The 27,266-nt window shown below is 42.5% G+C and overlaps 2 protein-coding genes across 7 annotated transcripts in view; one reads left to right on the plus strand and one right to left on the minus strand.

Moving 5' to 3' along the window:
- Positions 1-12,464, plus strand: part of TBCE (tubulin folding cofactor E) — a 50,826-nt gene extending 38,362 nt beyond the window's left edge. For both annotated transcript variants that reach the window (XM_075924789.1, XM_075924790.1), the window contains exons 12-17: positions 6,621-6,773; positions 7,410-7,563; positions 9,189-9,257; positions 10,274-10,333; positions 11,881-11,972; positions 12,202-12,464. In XM_075924789.1, the coding sequence (XP_075780904.1) occupies positions 6,621-6,773; positions 7,410-7,563; positions 9,189-9,257; positions 10,274-10,333; positions 11,881-11,972; positions 12,202-12,294 (621 nt within the window). In that variant the 3' untranslated portion in view covers positions 12,295-12,464. The remainder of the gene's footprint in view (positions 1-6,620; positions 6,774-7,409; positions 7,564-9,188; positions 9,258-10,273; positions 10,334-11,880; positions 11,973-12,201) is intronic.
- B3GALNT2 (beta-1,3-N-acetylgalactosaminyltransferase 2) overlaps positions 11,241-27,266 on the minus strand; it is a 41,671-nt gene continuing 25,645 nt past the window's right edge. The window contains exons 8-13 of one of the 5 annotated variants that reach the window (XM_075924794.1): positions 24,537-24,720; positions 21,640-21,765; positions 15,389-15,548; positions 14,870-14,926; positions 13,766-13,874; positions 13,498-13,634 (exon numbers count right to left, since the gene is read on the minus strand). In XM_075924794.1, the coding sequence (XP_075780909.1) occupies positions 13,630-13,634; positions 13,766-13,874; positions 14,870-14,926; positions 15,389-15,548; positions 21,640-21,765; positions 24,537-24,720 (641 nt within the window). In that variant the 3' untranslated portion in view covers positions 13,498-13,629. Of the gene's footprint in view, positions 13,635-13,765; positions 13,875-14,869; positions 14,927-15,388; positions 15,549-21,639; positions 21,766-24,536; positions 24,721-27,266 lie in introns of all 5 variants that reach the window. The other 4 variants (XM_075924793.1, XM_075924791.1, XM_075924795.1 and 1 more) reach the window with 4 other exon arrangements.

Here is a 27,266-nt window from a genome sequence, read left to right on the forward strand (position 1 = left end):
TTTTAAAAAAAAAAAAAGTACCCCCAATACTTACTTTTCAGACATACACAACTTTTTTCTATAGTTGAAGCACATTTGTTTAAACAAAATTGTAGCCGGGCAGGTGGTGAAATTTTTGGGTGTAAAAAGTAAAAAAAATAATAAAACTAAACAAATTCATAAGAATGGCCGTACTGGGTCAGACCAAAGGTCCATCTAGCCCAGTATCCTGTCTACCGACAGTGGCCAGCAGGTACCCCAGAGAGGGTTGACGGAAGACAATGATAAAGCGATTTGTCTCCTGCCATCCCTCTCCAGCCTCTGACAAACAGAGGCCAAGGACACCATTTTATCCCCTGGCTAATAGCCTTTTATGGACCTAACCTCCATGAATTTATCCAGCTTCTCTTTAAACTCTATTATAGTCCTAGCCTTCACAGCCTCCTCTGGCAAGGAGTTCCACAGGTTGACAACACGCTGTGTGAATAACTTCTTCCTTTTATTAGTTTTAAACCTGCTACCCATTAATTTCATTTGGTGTCCTCTAGTTCTTCTATTATGGGAACTAATAAATAACTTTTCTTTATCAGCCCTCTCCACACCACTCATGATTTTATAGACCTCTATCATATCCCCCCTCAGTCTCCTCTTTTCTAAACTGAAAAGTCCCAGTCTCTTTAGCCTCTCCTCATATGGGACCCGTTCCAAACCCCTAATCATTTTAGTGCCCTTTTCTGAACCCTTTCCAAGGCCAAAATATCTTTTTTGAGGTGAGGAGACCACATCTGTACACAGTATTCAAGATGTGGGCGTACCATAGTTTTATACAGGGGCAGTAAGATGTTCTGGGTCTTATTTTCTATCCCTTTCCTAATAATTCCTAGCATCCTATTTGCCTTTTTGACTGCCGCTGCACACTGTGTGGAAGTTTTCAGAGAACTGTCCACAATAACTCCGAGATCTCTTTCCTGATTTGTTGTAGCCAAATTAGCCCCCATCATACTGTACGTATAGTTGGGGTTATTTTTCCCGATGTGCATTACTTTACACTTATCCACATTAAATTTCATTTGCCATTTTGTTGCCCAATCACTCAGTTTGGTGAGATCTTCTTGGAGTCCCTCACAGTCTGCTTCTGTCTTGACTATCCTAAACAGTTTGGTGTCATCTGCAAACTTTACTACATCACTGCTTACACCTTTCTCCAGATCATTTATGAATAAGTTGAAAAGGATTGGTCCCAGGACTGACCCTTGGGGTACACCACTAGTTACCCCTCTCCAATCTGAAAATTTACCATTTATTCCTACCCTTTGTTTCCTGTCTTTTAGCCAGTTCTCAATCCAAGAAAGGACCTTCCCTCTTATCCCATGGCCATGTAATTTACACAAGAGCCTTTGGTGAGGGACCTTGTCAAAGGCTTTCTGAAAATCCAAGTATACTATATCTACTGGATCCCCCTTGTCCGCATGTTTGTTAACCCCTTCAAAGAACTCTAATAGATTAGTAAGACAGGATTTCCCTTTACAGAAACCATGTTGACTTTTGTCCAACAAATTATGTTCTTCTACATGATTCACAATTTTATTCTTTACTATTGTTTCGACTAATTTGCCCGGTACTGAAGTTAGACTTACCGGTCTGTAATTGCCAGGATCGCCTCTAGAACCCTTTTTAAATATTGGTGTCACGTTGGCTACCTTCCAGTCATTAGGTACGGAAGCCGATTTAAAGGATAGGTTACAAACCACAGATAATAGCTCAGCAATTTCCCATTTAAGTTCTTTTAGAACCCTTGGATGAATGCCATCCGGTCCCGGAGATTTGTTAACATTAAGTTTTTCTATTTGTTCCAAAACCTCCTCTAATGACACTTCAATCCGGGACAGTTCCTCAGATTCATCACCCACAAAGGACGGTGCAGATTCAGGAATCTCCCCAACATCCTCAGCCGTGAAGACTGAAGCAAAGAAATCATTTAGTTTCTCCGCAATGGCTTTATCGTCCTTGATTGCTCCTTTTATAGCTCGATCATCTAGGGGACCCACAGGCTTTTTAGCAGGCTTCCTGCTTCTAATGTACTTAAAAAACATTTTGTTATTTCTTTTTGAGTTTTTGGCTAGCTGTTCCTCAGAATCTTTTTTTGCTTTTCTTATTACATGTTTACACTTGATTTGACAGTGTTTATGTTCCTTTCTATTTATCTCACTAGAATTGGACTTCCACTTCTTGAAAGATACCTTTTTGTCCCTCACTGCTTCTTTTACATGGTGGTTAAGCCACGGTGACTCTTTTTTAGGTCTCTTGCTATGTTTTTTAATTTGGGGTATACATTTAAGTTGGGCCTCTATTATGGTGTCTTTAAAAAGTTTCCATGCAGCTTTCAGGGATTTGGTTCTAGTCACTGTGCCTTTTAATTTCTGTTTAACAAACCTCCTCATTTTTGTTTAATTCCCCTTTTTGAAATTAAATGCCAGGGTGCTGGACTGCTGAGGTGTTCTTCCCACCATAGGAATGTTGAATGTTATTATATTATGGTCACTATTCCCAAGCGGTCCTGTAACGGTTATATCCTGGACCTGATCCTGCACTCCACTCAGGACTAAATCGAGAATTGCCTCTCCCCTTGTGGGTTCCTGCACTAGCTGCTCCAAGAAGCAGTCATTTAAGCCATTGAGAAATTTTATCTCCGCTTCTCTTCCTGAGGTGACATGTATCCAGTCAATATGGGGGTAATTAAAATCCCCCATTATTATAGAGTTCTCTATTTTGGTAGCCTCTCTAATCTCCCTCAGCATTTCTATGTCAGTATCGCTGTCCTGGTCAGGTGGTCGGTAATATATCCCTACTGCTAATTTCTTATTATTGGAGCATGGAATTTCTATCCATAGAGATTCTATGGAACATGTTGATTCACTTAATATTTTTATTTCATTTGATTCTACATTATCTTTCACATACAGTGCCACTCCGCCACCCACCCGGCCTGCTCTATCCTTTCTATATATTTTATATCCCGGTATGATTGTGTCCCACAGATTTTCCTCATTCCACCAGGTTTCAGTGATGCCTATTATGTCTATCTCCTCATTTAATACGAGGTACTCTAGTTCACCCATCTTATTAGTCAGACTCCTAGCATTTGTGTACAAGCACTTTAAAAATTTGCCACTGGTTATTTGTCTGCCCTTCCCTGATGCATTGGATTCCTTTGTATGCGGTTGTTTGTCAGCTCTGGCCAATGGTTTGCCCTCTCCCCTCCTCTCTTTCCGACTACAGCTTAGAGAATCTCTATCAATGGATTCTCCTCTAAGAGAAGTCTCTCTCCGATTTACGTGCATCTCCACACCAATCGGCTTTTCCCCATCTCTTAGTTTAAAAACTGCTCTACGGCCTTATTAATGTTTAGTGCCAGCAGTCTGGTTCCACCCTGGTTTAGGTGGAGCCCATCCTTCCTGTATAGGCTCCCCCTCTCCCAAAAGTGTCCCCAGTTCCTGATAAATCTAAACCCCTCTTCCCTACACCATCGTCTCATCCATGCATTGAGACTCTGAAGCTCTGCCTGCCTATCTGGCCCTGCGCGTGGAACTGGAAGCATTTCCGAGAATGCCACCATAGAGGTCCTGGATTTCAGTCTCTTTCCTAGCAGCCTAAATTTGGCCTCCAGGACATCTCTCCTACCCTTCCCTATGTCATTGGTACCTACATGTACCACGACCACCGGCTCCTCCCCAGCACTACACATAAGTCTATCTAGATGCCTCGAGAGATTCGCAACCTTCGCACCAGGCAGGCAAGTGACCATACGGTTCTCCCGGTCATCACAAACCCAACTATCTATGTTTCTAATGATCGAATCACCCACTACTAACACCTGCCTCTTCCTAGATGGCATTCCCTCCCTATCAGAGGTATCCTCAGTGCAAGAGGATACCGCAACATCCTCTGGGAGGAGGGTCCCAACTACGGGATGGTTTCCCTCTGTTCCCTTGAGATTTTCATCCTCCTTAAGAACACTGGGGCTCTCAGACTGGAGGTGGGACAGTACTACAGTGTCCTGGAAAGTCTCATCAACATAGCTCTCTAGCTCCCTTAGCTCCTCCAGTTCAGCCACCCTGTCCTCCAAAGCCCGAACTCGGTCTCTAAGGGTCAGGAGCTCCTTGCAACGGGTGCACACATACGCAACCCGCCCACAGGGCAGGTAATCATACATGTTACACTCGATGCAATAAACAGGATAGCCCCCACTCTGCTGCTGGGCTTCTGTCTCCATGTTTGTAATGAATAAGTTTAAGTACAAACTGGGATTCTTTTTAAACTTCTGGAGTATAGATTATTCTAAGAGTTAGGTTTTAAAGAAGGACACAAGTCACTCGTGCCCTCTAAACTCCCTCTCCAAACTCTCCTGTTACCTGTTCCTGGTCGCGCTCTCCCTGGTCGCTGAGTCACAGGCTTATATAGCTCTGGTAGCCCCTCCCCCTGACTGAGGCTCAGCCAATTAACAGAGGCTTCTAGATTTCAAACCTTTTAGAAGCTCCTTCAAACAAACAAACAAACAAACCAACCAACCAAACAAACCAAACAGACAAACACAAGCTCAGCACACTGCAAATAACTCCCCCACACACAAACACACACTCCAGACAGCCACTTACCACAAGGGTCCCATTTTTACTCCTCTTTTACCTGGAGAACTCCCTCTCCAAACTCTCCTGTTACCTGTTCCTGGTCGCGCTCTCCATCTCACTAAACTTCAGTTGTTGACGTACCCCCCAGACTTCTCTCAAGTACCCCTAAGGCAGTGAGTGGTCTCCAACCTTTTTACACTCAAGATCACTTTTTAAATGTCAGAACAAGCCAAGATCTACTGCCCTATCCTTCCCCCAAGACCCCACCACTTCCTTGAAGCCCCGCCCTCTCGATTCTCCTCCTCTCCATCACTTGCTATCCCCCGCCCTTATACACTCTACACTGCCGTTTTTTTTTCCGATTCTTCTGTAGGAAGAGGTTTTTCCAACATTTGGCCTGTCTAGACTGGACCAAATGTCAGAAAAACCCCTTCTTTCGGAAGCCCCCTTATTCCTCGTGGAATGAGGAATACAGGGGTTCCTGAAAGAGCATATTTGCTCTTCCACTAAAAAAAGCAGGAGAACAAACACGTCCCTGGATGTGGAAGAGGTTTTCTGGGATATCTCTGGAATCCTGGAAAAATTTCTGCAGTCTAGCCATACCCTCACTGGATTGAGACAGGATGTGTGGGCTCTGGGGTGGGAATGAGGGATTTGGGTGTGGGAAGGGGTGAGAGGTGCAAGTTCTGGGAGGAAATCTGGATGCAGGAGGAGGAGGAGGAGGAGAAGGGGATTCTGGCTTGGGGAGGGGGCTCCAGGCTGGGGAGTGTTGGGGTACTAAGCAAGCCACAGGCTTGTGGATGTGAGGGTGCAGGAATTTGGGCTGGGGTACATGAGGGGTGTGCGTGCGTGCAGAAGTGTTATGATGCAGCAGCCAGATGGGGGCTTGTTGGCCAGGCTTCATTTTTAAATAAAATACTATGTCAAACACAAAAAGTTCTGCATTGTCTTTATTTATGAGAAGGGCAGGGAACCTGTTTTGAGTCAGGGGTCACTGACCCACAGAAAAGTCTGTTGGGGGCACACAAGTGAGATGCAAAAAAATAATTTTCAACCCCCCCCCTCCTACCTCCCCCCCCCTCCAAAGCCTCACTAATGTGGCCCCACCTGTGCTGGTAGGAGTCGAGGACAGGGTACTGGGGAAAGGTGCTAGTGGGTGCTGGGGCAGGGGACAGGGTGCCAGGGTGGAGACAGGGTGCCAGTGGGGGCAGGTGAGAGGGGACAGGGTTCTGCAGCAGGGGACAGAGCACCAATGGGGGCAGAGAGTCCCCTGCACCCGCTCCTCCCACCTGCAGAGGAGGGAAGCCCTGGCACATGCCTCCCCCAGGGACGACTCCGAAGCCATGGTGTGCACCTCCTCTGGGGACTCCGCCCCTCCCCCCACAAGTTCCCAGCACATCATAGACCTGGGGGAGGGGAGCAGCCAGCACACTTCTGGAACCCCCGGAAGTGGTGCGCAGCTGCAGGATTTCTGTCCAATCCGCAGGAAGCCGGCACTACCTCCATTGTCGCTGGAGGTAGGTAGCGGGGCTTCTTGAGGTTGGGGGCCGAACGCCTGGCGATCGACTGGTCGAGCCCTCACGTTCCACCAGTCGATTGCGATCGATGGGTTGGTAACACGGCCCTAAGGGTACTCGTACCACTGGTTGAGAAACGCTGGTCTAGCATAGGGTATGTCTTTCCCATTGTGTCTGACTTGTCATAGGGGAGGACTGTGAGATGAATGAATTTACCATTTCTGCAGAATATCTGTGTGATACTGTCCATTTGTTTTAAGTGTGAGCCTGAATCATGAGTCTCCCAGTTATTAGTGCCACACTGTCATAGAACAATTTTACATTGAAGCTGGAATAAGAACTTAAAAGCAGGTAAGGAGTTGCAGAATTCAGTGTGGGAAGGATTTTCGACTTAGTTAACAATAGTGTGTTGGTGATGTGGTGGTTTTGTTTTTGTTTTCTCCATCCCAAACAATGGTGTTCTATGGCTAGCAGTATTACTCTTTTACTGTTCCAGTGGTCATTCATCAATGATCTTGACAAGCTACAATGTTTGCAGTCACTTAAGTGTCAGAATAACCCTTTGATGAGGACAGAGAAGTATCCAGAGACAGTGAGGCAGCTTATCATTGCCAAAATAGGTCAATTGAAGGTTCTGAACAAATCTGAGGTATGTGGTGTGTTTTTGTTTTTTTTTTTTCCAACTAATCACACACAGGGCTCTGGAAAAAGTGTCTCTGTAAAAGCATGTGGGACTGTGGGAGGAGGGTGTCTCAATCAGTGCATGTGTGTATCTAGAAACTTTCACTTTGAAAACGGGGAGAGTCAGGAAACCCTGATTCTGTTTTTGGCTGTGCCATTAACTTCTTGTAACCTTGAGCAGGACACATGGGATACATTTTTCAAAAATCCGAAGTCTTATTTGTTACAAATAGATCTTTTCCCCACAACATAGGACTTTTGAGTTAAACAGAATAATTGAAAGTAGCTTCCATTTTTTTTCTGGGACGTTGAAAATATAGAGAACTTGCAAAACCCCATGACTTATTCTACAATTAAGAAATCATTGTGCTCTTTGAGCTTTCATGCCTCATGCTGTTTTCAGACTTGGCACAAACATCATTGAATAAACTGCGTTTGAATCAGTTGTGGGAGTTGAGATTTTTTTCTGGAATCTTTGCAGTTTTATAAGGTGCTGAACGCATACACAACTACTATCTAGGAATCTTGACGTTTAAAGGATCCTGAACTTCGGTGGTTTGGAATTGTAGTTTAGTGACACTGTGTTTTGTACTTGTCAGTATAGGTCTTTCCTGATGAAAGAAAGGGAGCAGAACTTGACTATCGCAAAAAGTTTGGCAATGACTGGCTAGCAGCTGGTGGAAATCAGAATCCAGATGAAAACAAACCAAATGAGGAATTTCTTGCTGCCCATCCTAGGTACCACTTACTCTGCCTTAGTAAGTACAGTGGAGGTGAAATGAAGATTTCCTTGTTTTTAGTGTACAGTATGTCCTTTTGTTTGGGGGCCTTGATTTCCACCATAAAACAGTCCTGTGCTGTCTGAGCAGTCAGCCTTGTCCATTTTTAAGGATCTGTTTATAGCCCACCTGCCTAACAGGACATTCTGGTCCATTTCTAGGGGTCTTTGGATAAAACCAGACATACTGTGTCAGACCAAAGGTCCATCTAGCCCAGTATCCAGTCTTCTGACAGTGGCCAATGCCAGGTGCTTCAGAGGGAATGAATGGAATGGATGGTTATTCATCAAGTGGTTGGTCCCTTGTCGCCCATTCCCAATTTCTGGCAAACAGACTAGTGCCGTTTGTAGCCCCGTCCTTCTTAATGACTGCTAGTAATTGTCTCCAGAAACTTCAGCCAAAGGGGCGCTCCACCAAGCTAGAGGTGTGATCCTATGCCCCAGAGGGAAGTAGATGAATTTCTTTTAAGACCAGGATGGGGAACCTTTTATGGGTTGGGAGCCCCTGACCCACAGAAAAAAAACTAAAACCCAACAAATCCTCACTGATATGACCCCTGACTAAGACAATTCCCCCACATTCCCCTTACACACCAGAGGCTAGGGGCCCCAGGCTACTAGATTGTGTGCTTCAGCCCTGGGGTGGGGCTCAGGGGCTGGATACAGGCAAGCTGGGGGCTGCATCCAGCCCCTGGGCCTGAGATTTCCCACCCCTGTTTTAAGACAAGGCGATTCTGTAGTTAATCAAATGTCTTCTGATTCCTTCAATATGCAAACAAATTTTATTCTTCTATTTCCCATTAAGTAAGTAGCTCTTTGTTCCACTTTTTGTCCCTATATAGAAGGGCAGTGTCCTAATTCTGTTCTATCCAACTACATCAAATACAGGAGAGGCTGCCTTCTCAATCAGTTTTTCAGCTTGTAAAAAGATTTAAGTCCAGTTCCTCAGACTGAAATTGTAATTTTTAAATTACATTGAATTGTCTTGCTGTTATATTGCAACCCTGACATTTCTGCAGTTCCTTGGCCCTGCTTTACCACTATCTTCCTATTTGGTTTTCTTTAATTAGCCCATAACATTTTTCAGATGTATATTGTTATAAGTACAGGAGCATGCTAGCCACAGCTACAGAGGAACTAGGGCTCCTCTCCCTGCAACTAAGAAATGGTGTGAATGGAAAAGAGTTCTGCTGTTTGACTTTCTAAATGCCCAATATTTAAGTTGTTGTTCCATGGTAAAAAATCTTCTCCGTTTTAGGCCTACGAAAGCTCATTATAGACTAACAAAACATGTAGATGATATCAAGTGCTACCCGACCCCATTTGTTGTTTTTTCCTAATTAATTTTGTAATAGAATTACTGGAGCCCAGCTACTGAGCTCCTGGACTGTGGAAAGCAGGAGTGTTTACCCCTATAGAAGCATAACAGTGTGAGAGAGGCATTAGAATTTTACATTCATTGCATGATCTGGATACCTATGTTGTCCCACAGACTAATTATAAGGAAGTTTTTGTATATGATGACTTATTGCTGTAGATATTTCAGCTAAAATTATAACTTTTTCATCACTAATCTAGTTTGTTGTTTGTGTTTTTCATGAACAGAATACGGTTTTCCTGATGAAGGTGAACTGAAACAACAGCAGCCTTTCTTTCTGAAAAATCAGCTACTAAGTAAGAGACCAGAAACTAATAAAATATGTTTTGCATTTAAAATATAAATCATACCAAGCAGTCCCTCTGGAACAGTAAGAAAAAAGTACTTATTCCTTTTTGGTGTATAAATTGGCTTCAAAGGTACTAAGTACAGTGCTCAAAAATTGCCTTCCAGTTCATGATGAATACCTTCCCAGGGGAAAAAAAGTACAGGCTGAAATTCTAATCCGGACTTCCCTAGTGACTCCCTTCCTTGCTGACCCTTTGGGGCCAGGAGCACTGCCAGAGAAGGAATTTACCTTCCTCTTGCCCCCTGTGCATCTAGTCAGGCTGGATCAGTCAGGTCCCAAGGGTGCTGGACACAGGGAGATTCAACCTGTAGTTGAGGTTGTATATATGGGTACGTCTAGACTACATGCCTCTGGCGCCAGAGGCATAGGAAAATGAAGCGGTGACTTAAATAATCGCCGCTTCATTTAAATTTACATGGCTGTGGCGCTGAGCCGATCAGCTGTTTGTCGGCTCAGCGCAGGGGTCGACATAAAAGGCATTTGTTGACCTCCTAGGTGTGCCTAATGGGTATCCTTCATTTTGCTGACTTGATCAGAAAATGATTTGGGATTTCTGTCCAGAGCAGTGGATTCCTCCTGCCCATTAGAAATCAAAGTATGTGGAAGTCCTAACCTGCCAAGGTTTTACATGTAATTGATTGGCAGAAGGGCATCTATATTTAGACTTTGTTAAATCTGCATTTTCATTGGGGGCTTAAGAGGGTGGCAGTTTGGGTTTTAGCTTTTGGGGCTGTTCATTCCCAAATTATTTTTTTTCCTCATGTCCCTCAGGGGGAGAGGAATGACTTTGGAACATGTGATTCTTTTTTCACATCTTGGATGACATGTTCACTTAAGTTAAAATTTCCTGCCAAGTGCCCAAAGGATTTATGCAAATTGTATTAATGCTTAAGCAGAAATTATGGAATTCTGCTCAAACTTCAGTTACACTTATTGTGACTGACTCTCAATTTTTTTTTAAAGCTTTGACAATTAAATGTCCTGACAAACCTGATCAGAAACCCATAGAGAAGAAACTACCAGGTAAGAACATGAATGTTTGCTTGTTTTGGTGCCACAGCAGATGCTTTGTGGTCTTTTAAAAATACTTTTAAATACTCCCTTTCCCACCTATCAGCAGCATTCTGAAGCAGCTGCCTGTGGTTTTCTTCAGGAAAGACCAGCTGATGCTAGTTTTGGGTTGAGTTACTAGTAAGATTATGGAACCTTTCAAACTGGAGATTACTGACTTTGACCCAATTACATGGAAAACAAGTTTATATTCGGTCCTAGCGAACACCTACACATCACATGACTTCCCTGGCCACTCAATGCCAACTTATGAACTGACATTGACTGAGTCGTGCTTATACCTCTGTCAGTTTTGAAACGGGGGGGGGGGGGGGGGGGGAGAGAGGAGGAGGAGAAGAGAGAGAGCCTGGATAACTGGCAGCCCCTCTGCATTTGAAAAAAATAGTTTGGGTTTGACTCCGGTGCGGACAAACAAATGCTAATTGTACAGAGGTAAATGTGATAGATGGCTGGAAGGCCATTAACATATATGGCGTCCTAGAAGTGAAAAATGAAAAAAAAATTAATCATATACTTTGTGTAGTGATATAGCCTAGATTAATTCCCATATTTGGGGAGAGGAGGGGAGGGTTTCAGTCTCTGAGCACTAAAGTAAATCATTCTCCAAGTTAGAATTGGGTTTCATTATTATAATGGAAGGAGATTCTGCAGAAATAGACATCTGACTTTGAGGAAAAGGTTTTAAACTGGAGTGTTTTCCTGCTTGATTCTTTATATGAACTCAAGACTTTAAACCAGTTTGAGGGTCTGAATTCTACTCACCTAGCTGGCAACAGTTCTTCCCTTGACATTTAAACACATGCATACTAAATATCTATTAAAAGATGTTTGAATTTGTTCTAAAGAAAGACTGACTCAGTTTTATTCTAAAATAAAAACCACATTTATTATTACAAATGGCATAAAATCTGATACAGCTTTTACAAAAATGCTTAATAGAAAAATAGTTTTCTAAGTACTTTAGGTGATTTTTTTTCTGTAAAAGCACACATTGTTGTGCACCTTTAGATAAAGCTTCAAAGAAACTGTAAAAAAAAAATCCAATATCTTTGTACCAGACACACACAATGGTAAATCTCTCTTGTACAAACTAAACAAAGTTCCATTACAGAAATAATGCCTTGTCACTTTATATTATGAACTAATTCATAACACTACTAGCAGTTTGTTTGGAACTAATTAATGTAATTAAGTTCTAAAACATACATTAATTGTTCCCAAATGATACACATTTCTTTGGCACCAGGGGATCAAAACTTCCCCAGCACAAAGAAAAGAGTAAGATGTATAACAGAATAAATCATGAAGCTATAACTCAGTTTGGTATGTTGGATGAAAATACTTTTAGGTAGTAGCACATTAACAACCAGTTACTTATTAGTCTAATCTATGAAAGACAATGAAATTGATTCAGAAAGAAACATTTGATCTGGTATAAGATGCTAGGCTGCAAGTACATAACCACATTTCTGTGTTAAATACTTAATTTTTCTTGACAGATTCTATGACTGTTCAGAAGGTCAAAGGATTGCTATATCGTCTACTTAAAATTCCCGGTTCAGAACTGAAACTGTCCTATGAAAGTTCTAAAGTAAGTTAAAGCTAAAGTAATTGGTTATGCTGTTGAAGGTGTACACTGCATTCTAAAATATTATATAGAATGAAATAGATTTCACACTCTAAAGTCAGAAGCTCTTTTAGGGCCTTAACCAACTCCTTTGGGCTTGAAAGATTTCCAGGGGGAAATTCCCAAAAAAGATTTGCTCCAGTGTGTATTTCAAATGAGCCTGATCAAAATCTGATTATTTTTTTTCTTCTAGATGGAAGGCAAAGAAATTGAACTAGAAAATGATTTAAAGCCCTTACAGTTTTACTCTATAGAAAATGGAGACTGTATGTTAGTACGGTGGTAACATTTTTTTAAAGTTGCACAGTGCTGATCAGTCCAAGTCTACCCCAGGAGAGCATCTACACTTTAATATATTTAAATGTTAAACATGGATTTTATGGAGAGCTATTTGAAATAATGTTCCTAACTCCTGCATGTATATTTGCAATAAAAAAAATAGTATATATTCATTTACTTGAGTTTATTAGAAGCGTATAATTTCAAAGGTTCTTATAAGTCCCTGATTAAAAGAAATAGCATATGGGTTTTCTTCAAGTTTTGTTCTACACTAGTGAGACTTTTTCTCAATCAGAACATGTAATCTGAAAATCTCATCTCTGACATTTTCATTTGTAATCTCTTTTGGAGCACTTTAAGTTAATGTAACACTTCTATATATGTAGAGGTACCTAGAATGGTGTGTGGAAAGTTTAGATCAGTGTCTTTTCCAGAAACTATGGATATGTAAATAGGATACAGATCTGTCCTAGAGAAAAAAGATCACAGTTAAGACTAAGCTGCTGAAGTGGAGGATTTATTCAAAATAACTTGTCAGCATATTGCAGAGCTATGCAGTTTATTCTCCATATTATTGGTATGTATGTTGCTCAAACATCTTTTATTTAAGCTATTCTAGCTAGTCATAGTTACCTGAAAATGTAATCTCTTTAAATATGGTTATATTATTTGCTCTAGTTTAAGATTTGGTATAAGCAAAGTTTGATATTTTGCATCATTCTCATCCAAATCACTACAAAAAAAATACACAAACTCAATATAAATTCTAAAAGCTAACTATCCTAAGCCCCCATGAGCAAGTATCATTTACACCCCTCTATTTCCCCCAGTTTGCAGTCTTAGGTTGTGAAATCTGTGCCAGCACATGTATTTAATTTAACTTTGCTTGCACCTGCTGACTCTCACAAATAGCAGTGGTTCTGTACCAGGGTCAGATCAAGGCCTCTCATGATTCTAATAATACACATTTAACAAGTAGAGCTCTAGATCTTTAACAGGCTAGTTTGAATTCACATGTGCATTAAGTCCTTTATAAAAAAAGGAAATATCTTAAACTTCTGGTTTTGTCAAACTAACACTTACCCTATAGAAAATGCTACTCTGGACAGTGTCTGTCCATTTGTCAAAAGGCATGGGCAAAAATATGAATTACAATTTCAACTATAAAACACCACCTTAGTAGTCCTGATTGTGGTAGCTCACAAGTCTTTATCATCTTTCCTCACATCTACAAGGATCGCCGCACAATTCTTTTACTTCCCAAAGCTCTGTTAGTTCCTGTGGAGAATACTGAGGGGATGATAGCATTCCAGTTTCACATGTCTTCTCACACAGCCACAGGCTATCCTGTTAAAGACAATGATTTCATTAGGCTTTGCTTACAACAATTTTTCACACACTATATATTAAAACTAAGTTTCTGTAGACAGGGAAACTTCTAGTATCAACAGGGGCAGAGTTTCCTTGTCTAGGCATACCTGAAGTCCCACTCTCAGCTTTGCTCTTAACCGTGCGAGTGAAATTTTCAGCTGCACCATTCTTCTGCCTGGAGAGTACAACACTTCCAAACTTGACCTCTGCTACAAACTTACATGAGTGCAAGAGACGCAACTGTAGCTTAAGATGAAAAACATGACTCTGATTGCAGAGGATAGTTTCTACAGGTGAACGTTTTGTTTGAAAACAAAGTATATCCAGGTTGGTTTATCTTAACTGAGTTAGTGTAAAGCTACTGAGAACAAAGGAGGAAGTTGTTTGTCTTATATGACAGCTCAGGATACTCCAAAGTACAAAATGTCACATTAACCCAGTTAACTTTTGTTCTGTATTACTGCTTGGTATGCTCAAGGAAAGCTCTCTGGGGTAAGGATTATAAATAACTGACATTTTTTGAAAAGGGCCCAGATAACAGGGAAGATTTTATCAACCTGACCTAGCCATTCAAGATCCATTACATCAATAGGGAATGAGATGCAGCAACACTTAAAAAAAGAGGATCTGTAGGATGTATATAGAAGATAGTTTAGATGCTCCTTGTTACCATCTCAGTACAAGACTAGGTGATATGAAACTGAAAGGCAACTCAATGAAAACTGATAACCTATGGAACAAGCTGCCCATGCCTTTGGCAGGAGTAAGAGAAAGGATTGCATATGCATAGGGACAAGATCATCATAAATTGCCTCAATTTGTTTTAATGTGGACTGTAAGCTTGCAGATGCATCAGGGCACAAGCCAGTCCCTGACTGATAGGTAGTCCTGTGGGTCAAATAGTTTCATAGTGGTCTGAAATATGTATATGTGGGTGGGGTTAATATTTACCTCAGCCACTAATAATCTATACACCAAGAAAGATTTTGTCCTCATTACTTAAAATTTGACTGAAATGTTTGTATATTGAAGTGCTCATGTGGATTAAAAAAAATCCCCATCTGAGACTCTTGTGTATGCATTAATTAAAATAGCTACTGCAGGAATGCCCACCATGATGAGCAAAATTGTATTTCCCCAGGGAAGCTCAATCTGGTTTAAGAGCCATGCTACTCTACCATGAAAAACAAAATTTCTGGAGACTTGCTCACCTGATATCGCTTAGGCCCTATAGCTGCCATCCAAATGCCCATGCTCACATCTTCACCCTGCAGATGCATTTTAAAAACTAACATTAGCCTTAGGAAATAATTACTTGGAAATGCACCAAGTAATTGAAATTCTGAATCAAAGTCTCTTGTCCACCACATATATGCAGTTACCATTAAGTGAACAAGCAAAATATTAACTTTATTTATACTATGAACTATTGTTTCTTCTCCCTATCTTTTAAAAATATCTCCCACCATCCCTGAGGAAACTAGGTATTAAAATTGTGGATTTTACAGGATAGGAAACTAAGGCAAATATGGCTGCAGTGACTTTCAAGGAGAGAGAGAGTGCAAGGGTGGAGTTAGAATTTAAGAGCTCCCAATCGTATATCTCACTGTCAAAATCTATGAGTTAGCTAGAGCTAACAAGTTAATACCCGGATCAAGGGTGTAATGTGAGAAGAGTAGGGAAAGTGGGAGACCCTAACTTCCCCCCTCCCCCCACAAAACATTAAGTACCTGATATGTCTTGAGTCTTCCAGAGTTGCTTGCCAACCACTGAACAATGTCTTTGGAGATAACATAACCAGACCCACAGGCAAACGCTGGGTATGCTGGACTGGGATACTCCAGTTCCTGCCACTTCCCCGTCCGATCAACTGCCCAATTTAGTCTGAAACTTAAGACCAAAATAATCATGCAAACTGAAGAAGACCGTTTACTTCAGTTTTATTCACTAAACTGCATGGATTATGGAAGCTTTTTATAAATAAGTCATAAAATTAAAGAAAAAGTGTAGAAAACTTTTCAGTTTTGATTCAGACAGTCCTATTTCACTATAAAGCTTAACCATGGTAAGCCTATCACTGAATTTTTAAATTAAATATTTCAAAAGAGGCAATTATGCCTGGTTTCTTTCCACTAACAAGATCTGTAAACACATTCACAGGAAAAAGCAAAGCTAGCCAACGTAGCCAAGCATCTGCACTATTACCACCAGCTTCAGTTACTGAAGCACAAATTCACTGACAAAGTGATGTGTTTAAAATCACCATTGTGCCCTGTCAAAGTCCCTACTCTATACACTCTTTTTTTGGTATTTTACTAGTGACAAACACAACCCGTACCTCCATAGGGCACGCAGTTACTGTAAATTGTTAAAACATTCTGGTATTTGGTCCACTGACAGCAAACAAAAGCAGCAATCAAAGGGAAAGAGGCAGGCAGTTAAAGGGATATTTGGTATCCTTCACACATGGCTCAAGACCCCTTTCTCCCTCCTGGGGTCCCAGAGCTCAGGCTCAAGCTCAAGCCCAAACAGCTAGATTGCAATTTTACAGCTCCAAGCCCAAGCCCAAGCCAGCTGCTGGCGCTGAACTGTTGCAGGTGTACCTCAAAGCTAGGCAGGGCTCAAACCACCATGTTAAAAATCTGCAGGGTGACTATTGTGTGGTTTGAGCCAGGCTGCAACACCAATACAGCAATCTCTGGTAGGTTAGCTTGAGAAGAGCTAGCATGAGCCCATCTATCCGGGGTGGGAGGCTGGTTCCAACTGCAGTGTGACATACTGGAAGAGGCTCCCTTCATACTCTCTTCTCCTGTGGAAGGAGACAGCTCCTGTATCCCCTTCCGAGCATACCGAGCAGTAGAGGCTTTCTAACCCCATCAGCCTCCAGGCCTAACCAAGGAGGAGACCAGGACCAGGCTCTGGTCCCAAGCCCTGGACAGACTCAGCCGTCTGTGTTCTTTTTTGACCCACAAACTTCCACCATGGGACCACTTCCTCTCACAAGTCTGTCCTTCAAAATACAACTCCTCACAAGGCTTAATATGGCCCCAGTGTCTTCTCTTCCCTGCTCAGTCTTAAAAGATCAAAAAAATTTGCTCACCTTCCAAAGGATGTTTGGAGAAAATGTGCTATATAAGAATTATATATTCACAGCCGGCTGCCATAACTGTGTCAATGGGTCACACTTTTAGTATTTGGAAACAGGTCCTAACATGGCCTAGGTCAATCAAAAGCTAAGTGAGTTCTTTTAAGGCACACAGAGCCACTGCAACTGACATGCCAGTGTGTTGAGTGCAGTAAATGCCTAGTGTGCTACAGCAGAAGATGAAAACTGACATGGATTGGCAGAAGCGATCACAATACTCACCACACACTGGCTGTGTCTAATCACGGTTAGGGACCTCTATTTAACAAACACTGAGGCTATGCCTACACTCACAGCTTCTTGCATGAGTAATATGCAAATGAGGCTAAGCATGGAATATTGCCAGGCCTCATTTGCATACCTAATGAGCCACCATTTTTTTCAGAAGAGGCTCTTGCGCAAAAAGGAGCATCTACGCTGCCCCTTCTTGCGCAAGAAAAATCCTCTTGTGCAATGCCGTTCTTCCTGAAAAGAATAGGTGTAACGGCATTGCGCAAGAGGGGTTTTCTTGCACAAGAAGGGGCAGTGTAGACACTCCTCCTTGCGCAAGAGTCTCTTCTGAAAAAAATGGTGGCTTCACTAGGTATGCAAATGAGGCTCAGCAATATTCCACGCTTAGCCTCATTTGCATATTACTCTCGCAAGAAGCTGCGAGCGTAGACATAGCCTGACATTCCCCCAAAAGTACTCACCTTTCCTCAGACTAGTTACCAGGAAGCACTAACTGATAGTCCCCCAACAAACAGTCGTTCTTCAGAAATGTTGCTAACATCCGTAAGTATATTTAGATGGCAAACACCGTGCATTCTTTATCAGACAGCAGCACAGGGTGACAAGCAGCCAGTCCACAGAGGAGCTGGTTTTAAAACTGACTCCCATCAAGGACCAGCTCCCACCTGGCAGGGGTCTTCTCAGGAGTGAGGCCAAAGTGCTGACCTCACCCCCAGGCACTACCGAATAATTAATTAACCGATGAGAATTCTTGAGGTTACTCAACTATTCTATTAACCAATATTTAACATACCCAGTTATTACAATCTTGCCTTTGTCTTTACTGAATTTTAGCATATTCAGTTATTTTCCTACACAATGCTTGAAGAACACAACACCACTCATACTTGATTGCTGGTATAAAGAAATGAACTGTCTGAGCTACTCAAGAAAATCCACAGGCTGTTTTGGCTCTGACAAGAAGTGCCAAGGCACTGGGACGTAGCGAGGGTATGTCTGAGCTGCAATAGGGGATGTGACTGCAGCAGAGGCTGCCAGAGCTTTAACCTAACTAGGCTGCCTAAGAATAGCAATAAAGTTTCAGTGTGCAGGCTAGCACCCCAGGAAAGACTCTCACATTCCTGTAGAGCCAACACCACTGTCTCTTCATTGCTACTTTTAGCCATGCAAGAATGGATATAACAGCCCATGCTAAGAGTCGTGCCCCCAGCTGCACAGTCACCATAACCTTTACTCAGCCCCACCCTTCCAGTCCAGCAGGGCTCCTGCAAGGTGATGACATCCTCAAGACAGCAGCATCACTGAGAAGAGTTTACAAAAGCGCTGCCAAGGAATTAGCCTGAAATTATGTTTATTTCCACATCCCATCAACATGTCACGATTGTAATTTAAGGTATTAACAGCAGATGCTGTTAAACACCAGACAGTTTGTACTGGGTACTTCTGTAGAGGAGATACTAGGTAACCTTTATAAACAGAGAGAAGTACAGATTGAATCTCCGGTCCAGCACACTCTGGTCCAACATCATCCATGGTCCAGCATGATTTTAGTTAGCTGGATGTCTGCTTATGATGGGTGTGGCCAAGTTTGCAGCAGTCCTCAACCGGGCTGTGGCAGGGGTACGCTTCGCTTCCCCTCCACCATGGCTGTTGGGAGAGGTGTGTCCTGCCCCACCTCTCAGCCAACCAGGGCAGGGGCAGGGTCTCCTCCTAGATGCAGAAGAGCAGTTTGCTGCATAGCCAAAGGGCCACACGAAGCCTGGCATGGTAGCCTTAGAGCCGCTGCTATCTGGGCAGCAATGCTCAGGTGGTGGCTGGGAGGCAGTGTAAGGCTAGGTAAGGGGGGTGGAGCTAGTGCTGGGGGAGTTCTGGAGGTGAGGTGCTCAGAGGCATGGGGCTGGTATGGGGGGGGGCTCTGGCAGCAAAGCTAACTGTGGAAGGCTCAGGAGGCAGGGCTAGTACTGGGGAGCGCTAAGGGGTGGGGTTTCTAAGAGGCATGGGGCAGGCACTGGGGGGTGTTGCAGAGTGGGGCTGACACTGGTGGGTTCTGAGGGCAGGAGGCTTGCACTGATTGGGAGGTTGGATGCAAGGGACTCTGGGGTCAGTGGCTGGCGCTGGGTGGTAGTGGGGGGATCTAAGAGTTAGGGCTGGCACTGGGGAGCTCAAGGACCCAGGGTGTACCTCAGCCCCAACCCCCAGAGCGGCCACGAACAGCTGGCTTCAACTATGGCAGCCACTTGCCATGTGGCGACTGCCAGAGCTGAAGCCGGCTATTCACAGCGAATCGGGGGGCTGGGGCTTTTGGCGGACCGGTAACATTTTATTTGCAGATTTGTTATTTACACAATATGCAAATAAAACTTTATTGGTCCACCAAAAGTTTGTGAATGGGTTTGCCGGTCGCTGTTTAAAAAAGGTTGAGAACCACTGCCATAAAGTTTGTTTACAGCCACCAGTCCTGGCTCAGTGTTCTGTGCTGTTATTTAGCTCTAATTTACCCCTAAAGTCTTCTAAGAGCCCAGCAAGCAGTGGGGGTAATGCTGCTAGGCAGTACTGACCTCCTGTAGCTCAGCAAATTCTCTGGTTTGGCACCGGTCAGGTCCTGAGGGTGCTGGACTAGAGAGGTTCAACCTGTAGTGGGTTTTAACCTGAAATAATAATTTTTTTTGCCTGTTTCAAGTCTGCTTTACTGAATGGCATCTTTTAAGTACCCAACTTTAAATACTTCCCTCCATTTCAGAGGCCTCCATTAAAGCTCATTCAATTCATATTTTTCATTCTATTGAGCAGTGGGCCTGGCTCTACAGTTTTGGTCCTGGCAGTTTTGTGTCTCATCACAGGAAAATCATGGCTGAAAGGAGTAAGAACTATGGCGGAGTGGTGGCTCAATCTCTTGAAATCATCAGATCAAGATTGTACGCCTTTTTGGAAGATGTTTTAGTCAGACACCACTTCTCGGCCTCAAAACAGGGGTAACCGACAGTCTTTCAACAGTCAGTTTGAGTTGGGAGTAAACAGCAGCCAGAATCTCAATGAGTTCATACAATGTGGTACTTTGCAAAGAGTCCATGTGAGGTTTTGAGCTGGTTAGATACCATGACATGAAGGGAAGGACAGGACTTGCACGCTCTTTCCTTCCGTAAGTTAGACTGTCCTGGGTAGGCCTGCTAATTATCATCATCAACAAATCTCTGCAGCCTCCTGTTTTTGCTTTTAATCTGAATCATGCCAAAGGGCCAATTTCTGAACGTTCACCCATTTTTACACCCTTGACTCCAAGCAGTTCTCTTCAAGTTGTAAAAGAAGAGTGTCAAAATTAAGCTCACAGTTCAAAAACTCATATGATCGAAGCTACCACCGTTGACTGCGGACACCCCCACTGAAGCCAAGGAGGTTATGCTGCAGGTGAATGTGGTCCTGTGTTTGCAGTTCTTAATAGGGGGGCAGCATAGTTTTCATTACAAGCAAGGCCCTGCAACATGAATGTAAAATTTGGGCCTAGATCCCTGGTTTCTATCGTTTGCTACAGCTGTCTTGGAACATTCTGCAGTAGCAAAAGCATTTTTAAATGGTGTTTTTAAACCATTTTAATTAAAATCTGAGAGTGTGTGTAATACAACCACATACCATATTTCATAGATTAAAGCCAGATGAGACCACATGCGATCATCTAGTCTGACTTCCTGAACAACACAGGCTATAGATTTTACCCAACAATTGGCTGCGTTATGTCTGCAACTCCTGGTTGAGCTACAGCCTGAGGAAGACAACCAATCTTGGTTTAAGATTTTGAAGGGATGTAGAATTCTCCATATGTGTTGGTAAACAACTGCCAGGATTAAGTATACTCACGGTTAAAAAATATATTTTACAATAGTAAAATCTGTTTTCAGTGTGTCACAGATTATTTTACATTGACAATGCCTAGCTGCCTTGTAAAACTATCAGTGGGGGGAAGCTGACATTTTAGCTTGTGGGCAGGGGACAGTTGGGATTTCTTGGCAACTAGAATGATGTGGTAAGTGGTTTGGATAAGCACATGAGCTGGATATTTCTGGTAACATGATCAGTAATGAAATACATAATACTGACTTTTAGCACATGTAAGCTGCAGAATACAGGGGGTACCAGACAAATAAAGCCAATTTTATCCCCTTATACACAACCCAGATTCCAAAAAATCTACCGGAAAAGTCATACTGGCCAGAAAATTCAAAACTCTTCTATGTTGGTACATGTTTGCAGTTTTAAACTTAACTATTTCTGTACAGAAATAAGGTGATTTCCTACCACTTCCCATATATAAAAGAGAAACGCTTTGTGCCATCCAAAGCATGCAATAGACCAGTATCAGGGATGGGAAAGAGTTCTAGCTCTTGTTTAGGACACATTCTAGAACAGTTTTCAGCTGGTTTCTGCAACTCGGGGTCCAGATCTCCTTTGACTGAAGTTATGGAATTTGCTAGTGACTTGATGTGGGCAGAAGGGGGGACTCCATAAGGAGACTGTTGAACGGAATTTCACAGCAGTAAAACATTCCATAGACATATGGAGAAAATGGAAAGATCCATGAAAAACCAGTAACCAGATGAATTTGAGACTCACTTGCCCCACCAGATATTTGGCCTGTCCAGTTTTTCATTCATTATCCTGTTGAACACAGCTTCCAAATTTATGTAACAGTCATCATCAGTCTTCAGCAACAAATCAAAGTTAGCTGATTCTACCGTCCTGTAGCCAAAACAAATAAAGAGATGATTTACTAGGAGATAATTTTAAAATACATTACAACTCTGCAACATAACATGTATACCACAAACAGCAAAAGGACCCATTTGAAAGCCATTTGCTCTCCTTTTAAATGTTTTTCCTACAGACTGCTGGCAAGGGCTAAGTACTAGTTCTAAAGAAGAAACAGCTATTGTGTGATCGTCACGGGTTTGTACAAAGTATGAAAGGAACTTGAGGTAGGATTTCTGCTATCCAGTACAGCTGAAGGGTTTCATTTACAATGAATCTGTCTGAAACAGTTACTGACCTCAAAAGGATATGAACTCCTGCTGAGGACTATATCACGGCTGTTAATACAAGGGGTTGTATAAAAGGCTAGAACTCCAGTTAACCTTCTGTATGAGAACAGTTGGTTCAAGGGCAGTGCAAATGGAAAAAGTTTACAAAAAATGATGTGCAGGAATAAGATGGTGCTTGCCCTCTCTAAAGCACTTTCCAAATATTAAATCGGTAATCCTCAATGTTGCTGTGAGTTACAGATATTATTTTACAAATTGAGAAACTGACTGTAAGGAGACTCACAGAATTAGAGTGAAATGATTCTGTGGTTTATCCAGAAAGACAGGCTATGTTTTGAAGGCGATTCCTATATATTCACCTCCCTAAGGGGCAAACTATTTACCTTAAATCCTTTATTACTGAAAAAGAAACGATTTTCTGTTAATGGGCAACCAGTCACCGTAGAGAGTTAGATGACTTGAACTTTACCTCCCCTTTTAACAATCAGAAGTGTTCTACAGTTTCTCATTTGTATATTATACACTATTCTGCACATTCTTTTGGTGGATTAAAAAAAAAACCAACACCACTGGTAGTATTTAAAGTAGATATTTAACAAGGGAAGAATCAGCCAAAGTTACGCATTAGTAATTCCAGTGACTTCAATAGTTACTCTTTATAGACAAGAGTGTGAACAAAGACTTAAGCCCACTGTCATTACTGATGTATGAGCATGTATTTTGGAATATGTATGCATAACTGTAGGAGAATGCTGCACATATCTAAACATATTTCCTAGATTATTTGTATGCAAGAGGTGCTATAAAATGTTTGAGCTTTTCAGTTAAATCTTCTCCAGTTAATTATCAATGCTGTTTTTTAAAGTTCCGATGACTCCGCTCTGATTGTATTACTCATTAAGGCCTTGGTCCTACAATGGGATTATTCATTCATGTGTGTAAAGTGAAGCCCATAGCTTTGGGGATCAAAGGTGAGTTTTTGGGGGGGATTGTTGTTTACACATCATAAATACCTATAGATATGGTAAATTGAGCTGACAGCTGGAACTATGCAATGTTCAAAATACTCCGGTATCTATTTTGGATCACTGCTCCTATTCACATCTTCGAATACATTTAGGTTGTGCAAATGTAATGAAACTAAACAGAATTTAAAATTTTAAAAAATTCTAATTTTTAAAATAAAAGGATGTGTTTTTTCAGCTTTTATGGGTAATGTCTCCGAGAAACTGAAATCTTCAAAGTACTTGTTATAGGTATTATCAATTCCTTCTTCAATTCATGTTCTGGCATGATGCTTCAGGCACTGCTTAGACCATATTTTCACGCAAAAGACAGAGGGCTCTGGCAGAGGCAGGCAGTTCTCGGGCAATTGTTGTCATGACAAAAGGTGCTCAAAGATATTTGGAAGGCCTTTCTGGTCTGAGTAGGGATGTTAAATTGCAACTGACTGATTGAATAGTTGATGCATTTTGCATCGACTATTAGACTAGTCGATAAGGTGCCTCCGTCTTTGAAGTGTAGAAACAGCCCTAGGGCTGTTGCTACAATTTAAAGGCAAAAGCGCCATGTGGAGCCCAGGATCAACTGGGGACTCCCCCGCTGATTCTGGGCTCCATGCGGCGCTGACGCTTTGAAACGCCGCATGCAGCCTGGGGACACTCCAGCTGGCTCCAGGCTGCATGCGGCATTTCAAAGTGGCAGTGCCTCATGGAGCCCGGGCTCTGGCCCAACTCCACGCTATGCTGCCGCTTTGAAGTACCCCCTTCCTCTTTCCCACTCCCCTTGCTGCCTCTTTCTGATAGAGGGGGTGGGGGTGGGGGGGAAGCAATTAGTCGACAGCCTGTCGACTATCTCATAAGCATTTGTTTATGAGATAGTCGACTAGCCCTTCACAACCCTAGTGGGGAGCCTCTCTAGGGACCAGACCTCATGAGGCATTCAGCATTTAATGCTAAAATTTACCTTGTGACAGAAACTGAGAGCACTCAGGATCTGACAGGATTGATCCTGATCCAAGGCCCACCAAAGTCACTGCCTGTCTTTCTGATGACTTCAATGGATTTGGGATTGGCCTTTTGTTTGTAACCAAGCTGACAGACAGCCTTTACCATTTAAATGGCTGGTATTCAGACTGGTTTGTGATTTCGTGCCATGAGCAAACATCCCAGGTAAGGCTGTGGACATGATTGAACCCTCACTTGCACAGTTAGATTTGTGGAGTAGAATTCTGTTTTAAAAGTGTTTAGGGTGGGGGAGGGAAGAAATTCAGTCAGTAAAGATCAATCCTAAAACCTGAACCCTCACTTTTAATCACCAGAAAAATACAATTTTGTCCCTTTTAACATGAAAACCAAACAAAAACAATGAAGAGAGTAAATTTCCAGGTACACTGTATGTTTTCAGAATAAAGCATGTCCAGGACTATCTGGCATCAGAAATCCCTGATAAAAATGCTTTTTTCCAACCTACCATCGGTAGAAGTTCAGCAGTTTGGCTGGAACATTTCTGTAGGTATCCACAATGTCTACAAAAACAATATCATCATAGGCACTGCTTTCTTCCTGCAGCAATGCATCCTCGTCTTCAAGGTTTTTTAAGTGGTTTACAAACCTCTCAGGACGAGTATGTAGGCTTTGCAAAAGAGCATCACCTTCTGAAGGGGAGGGAGGAGAAATTACACAATCAAAACTACATATTCACAGTCTCCATGCAATACGCTACATACAGCAGTGAATATTTCTCCTGTTCTAGAAGCAGCATATTTACATGTTTATTTTGTCAGTAAGTGTCCAGTTAAAATCTTAATTTAGGAAATTCTGCAATCAATTAAAAAAAAAAAAAGCTTTGGGAGGGTAGGTCACATATACACTTAGGGTCCTACCATATTCATGGGCCATTGTGGTCAATTTCACAGAGGATTTTTTTAAATAATAAATTTTCATGTTTTCAGCTATTTAAATCTGAAATTTCATGTTATCATAGGGATGCTGGCCAAAACCAAATTGTTGGGGTGGGGCAGATTTGCAAGGTTATTGTGTGAATGGGGGAGGGTGAGAGTTACGGTACTGCTGCCTTTGGCACTCCTGCAAGCAGCAGTGTAGTTATCAGGGCCAGGTAGCTGGAAAATGGTGTCTGCTGGCCAGGAACCCAGCCAACGGCAACAGCGCAGAAGGAAGAATGCCCTGGAATGGTATTGCCGCCCTAACTTCCCTGCTGCTGCCTGCAGAGTGGAGACCTCAGTCACCAGCTATCACTCTCCAGATGTCCAGCTTTGAAGGCAGCAGTGCAGAAGTAATGGTAGCATGGTATGGTATTGCCACACATAGTTCCACACTGCTGGTGGTGGAGTGCTTCCTTCAGAACTGGGCCCCCCGTCAACAGCTGCTGCTCTCCAGCCAGCCAGGCACTGCAGAAGTAAGGATAGCAATTCTGCAACTCCCCTAAAATAACATTGACACACCTGCCCCAGCAACTCCCTTTTGGGTCAAGACAATTGGAGAAACACTGGACTCCCCCATGAAATCTACATAGTATAAGGCAGGGGTCGGCAACTTTTCGGAAGTGGCATACCAAGATTTAACTTATTCACGTCTATTTATGGATCTGCGTGCTGGGGGACGTGGGGACAGGGGCAAGCTGGGTATGGTGACCGTATTTTTTGAACCAGCTGCAGCTATGGAGAACGGTTTAATTTAAATTATGGAACAGATTAAGCGTTTTAACGTTCTCATGTCAGTTTATCAAACTTAATTTTAAATAAAAAAATATTAATTTCTGTCAAACACAAAAGATTTCAATATTTTCTTTATTTACAGTGGGGTGGGGAGAGAGTATTAACCCCTTAGTTCCTGGGAGCTGCACACCTAGACTGGGCAGGGGCAGCCCTAGGGACGTGGAGCCCAGTGCAGGGTCATGCCGCCTGCTCTACTTGCCTCTCCTCCCCACCCGCCCACTTCCCCTTCCAGCAAGAAGCCAGAGCTGGTTCTCCAGCCTGCAGCTGTGCAGCAACCGCAAGGCTCCAGTCGTTGCTGGGTGGAGAGGGGGGGCTTCTGCAGTGCGTGCCATTGAAAATCGGCTCTCGTGCCACGTATGGCATGCATGCCGTAGATTGCCGACCCTTGGTATAAGGTAAAAGCACACAAAAGGAGGCAGGGGGGAAGGACACGATTTCACAGTCCGTGATGAACGCATTTTTCATATTTGTGAATTTCGTAGAGCCCTATAGAATGTCCCAATAAAAAAGAAACAGAATTCTTTACTGAAAGAATTCAAGCCTTAAGAAAGTTTTATACAAATAATTATCTGGCACTCTACTCTCTATTGCATAAGACGCCCAGGAGGGCTGCCCAAGTTCATTATCAATTTATCCTAAGCACATTTACTGTAGCATAGAAAGAGGCTGAAAACCAGGTTCTCACATACTGCTCTGATAAAGTTCAGCACAACCTATTTTCATGGTACAGTCGTGCTGGCCTGTCCCCAGGTACCACACTGCAAGCCAGTTTTGCATAAGCATATTCTGGGAAAATCAGGGCAGGCATTCTGTACTACCTGAAATGTTGAGGCTAGGGGGAGAAGAGGGAGGCAGGTTTTAAATATGGTTTCAATGCACTTTAAGATCCTTCTGCACAGAAATAAGGGAGATGACACTGCTCAATCATTTGCCAGTCCTATTTAATCAGCCTCTTGTAGTGAAGCTTTAATTTCCTGACAATTTTTTATAGACTGAAAGTGGTTTGTTTGCCCCCAAACCACATTTTAAAACAAAAATTAGTTATTTTACTTAAGAAAAATACATTTCTGCTTTTCCATATCCCTGGGCAGATAAACAAGCCTAATTTTTGAGGAGTGTTAATACAAAGCAAGCTCATTTTTTTCCATTATAGCAGCTGCTCTGTAGTGCCAGTTTAGATGCCAGCTTCATTGCTAAGTGGCCCAGAGACCAGGCAGAGTTTGAAAGGGCTCTCTGAGGCTTACACACAACCTGCTGAAATAGGTGCAAAGGCAACAGCATTGATTGGAAAAGCTAGCCACCACGTTAGCTTTAAAGCCACTATTTACCAACAGTTACTCCACAGTGGTACCAGAGACACTGCAGTTATTTCCCATTCTCAATTTAGGGGAAAAGTGGCAACTGTTAACACAAGTTGACTTTTTAAAGGCACCCAGTGTAGAACTTTTTTCTTTAGCTTTGTCTTT

This window comes from Pelodiscus sinensis, chromosome 3, assembly GCF_049634645.1.
Source record: "Pelodiscus sinensis isolate JC-2024 chromosome 3, ASM4963464v1, whole genome shotgun sequence".
Lineage (NCBI taxonomy): Eukaryota > Metazoa > Chordata > Testudines > Trionychidae > Pelodiscus > Pelodiscus sinensis.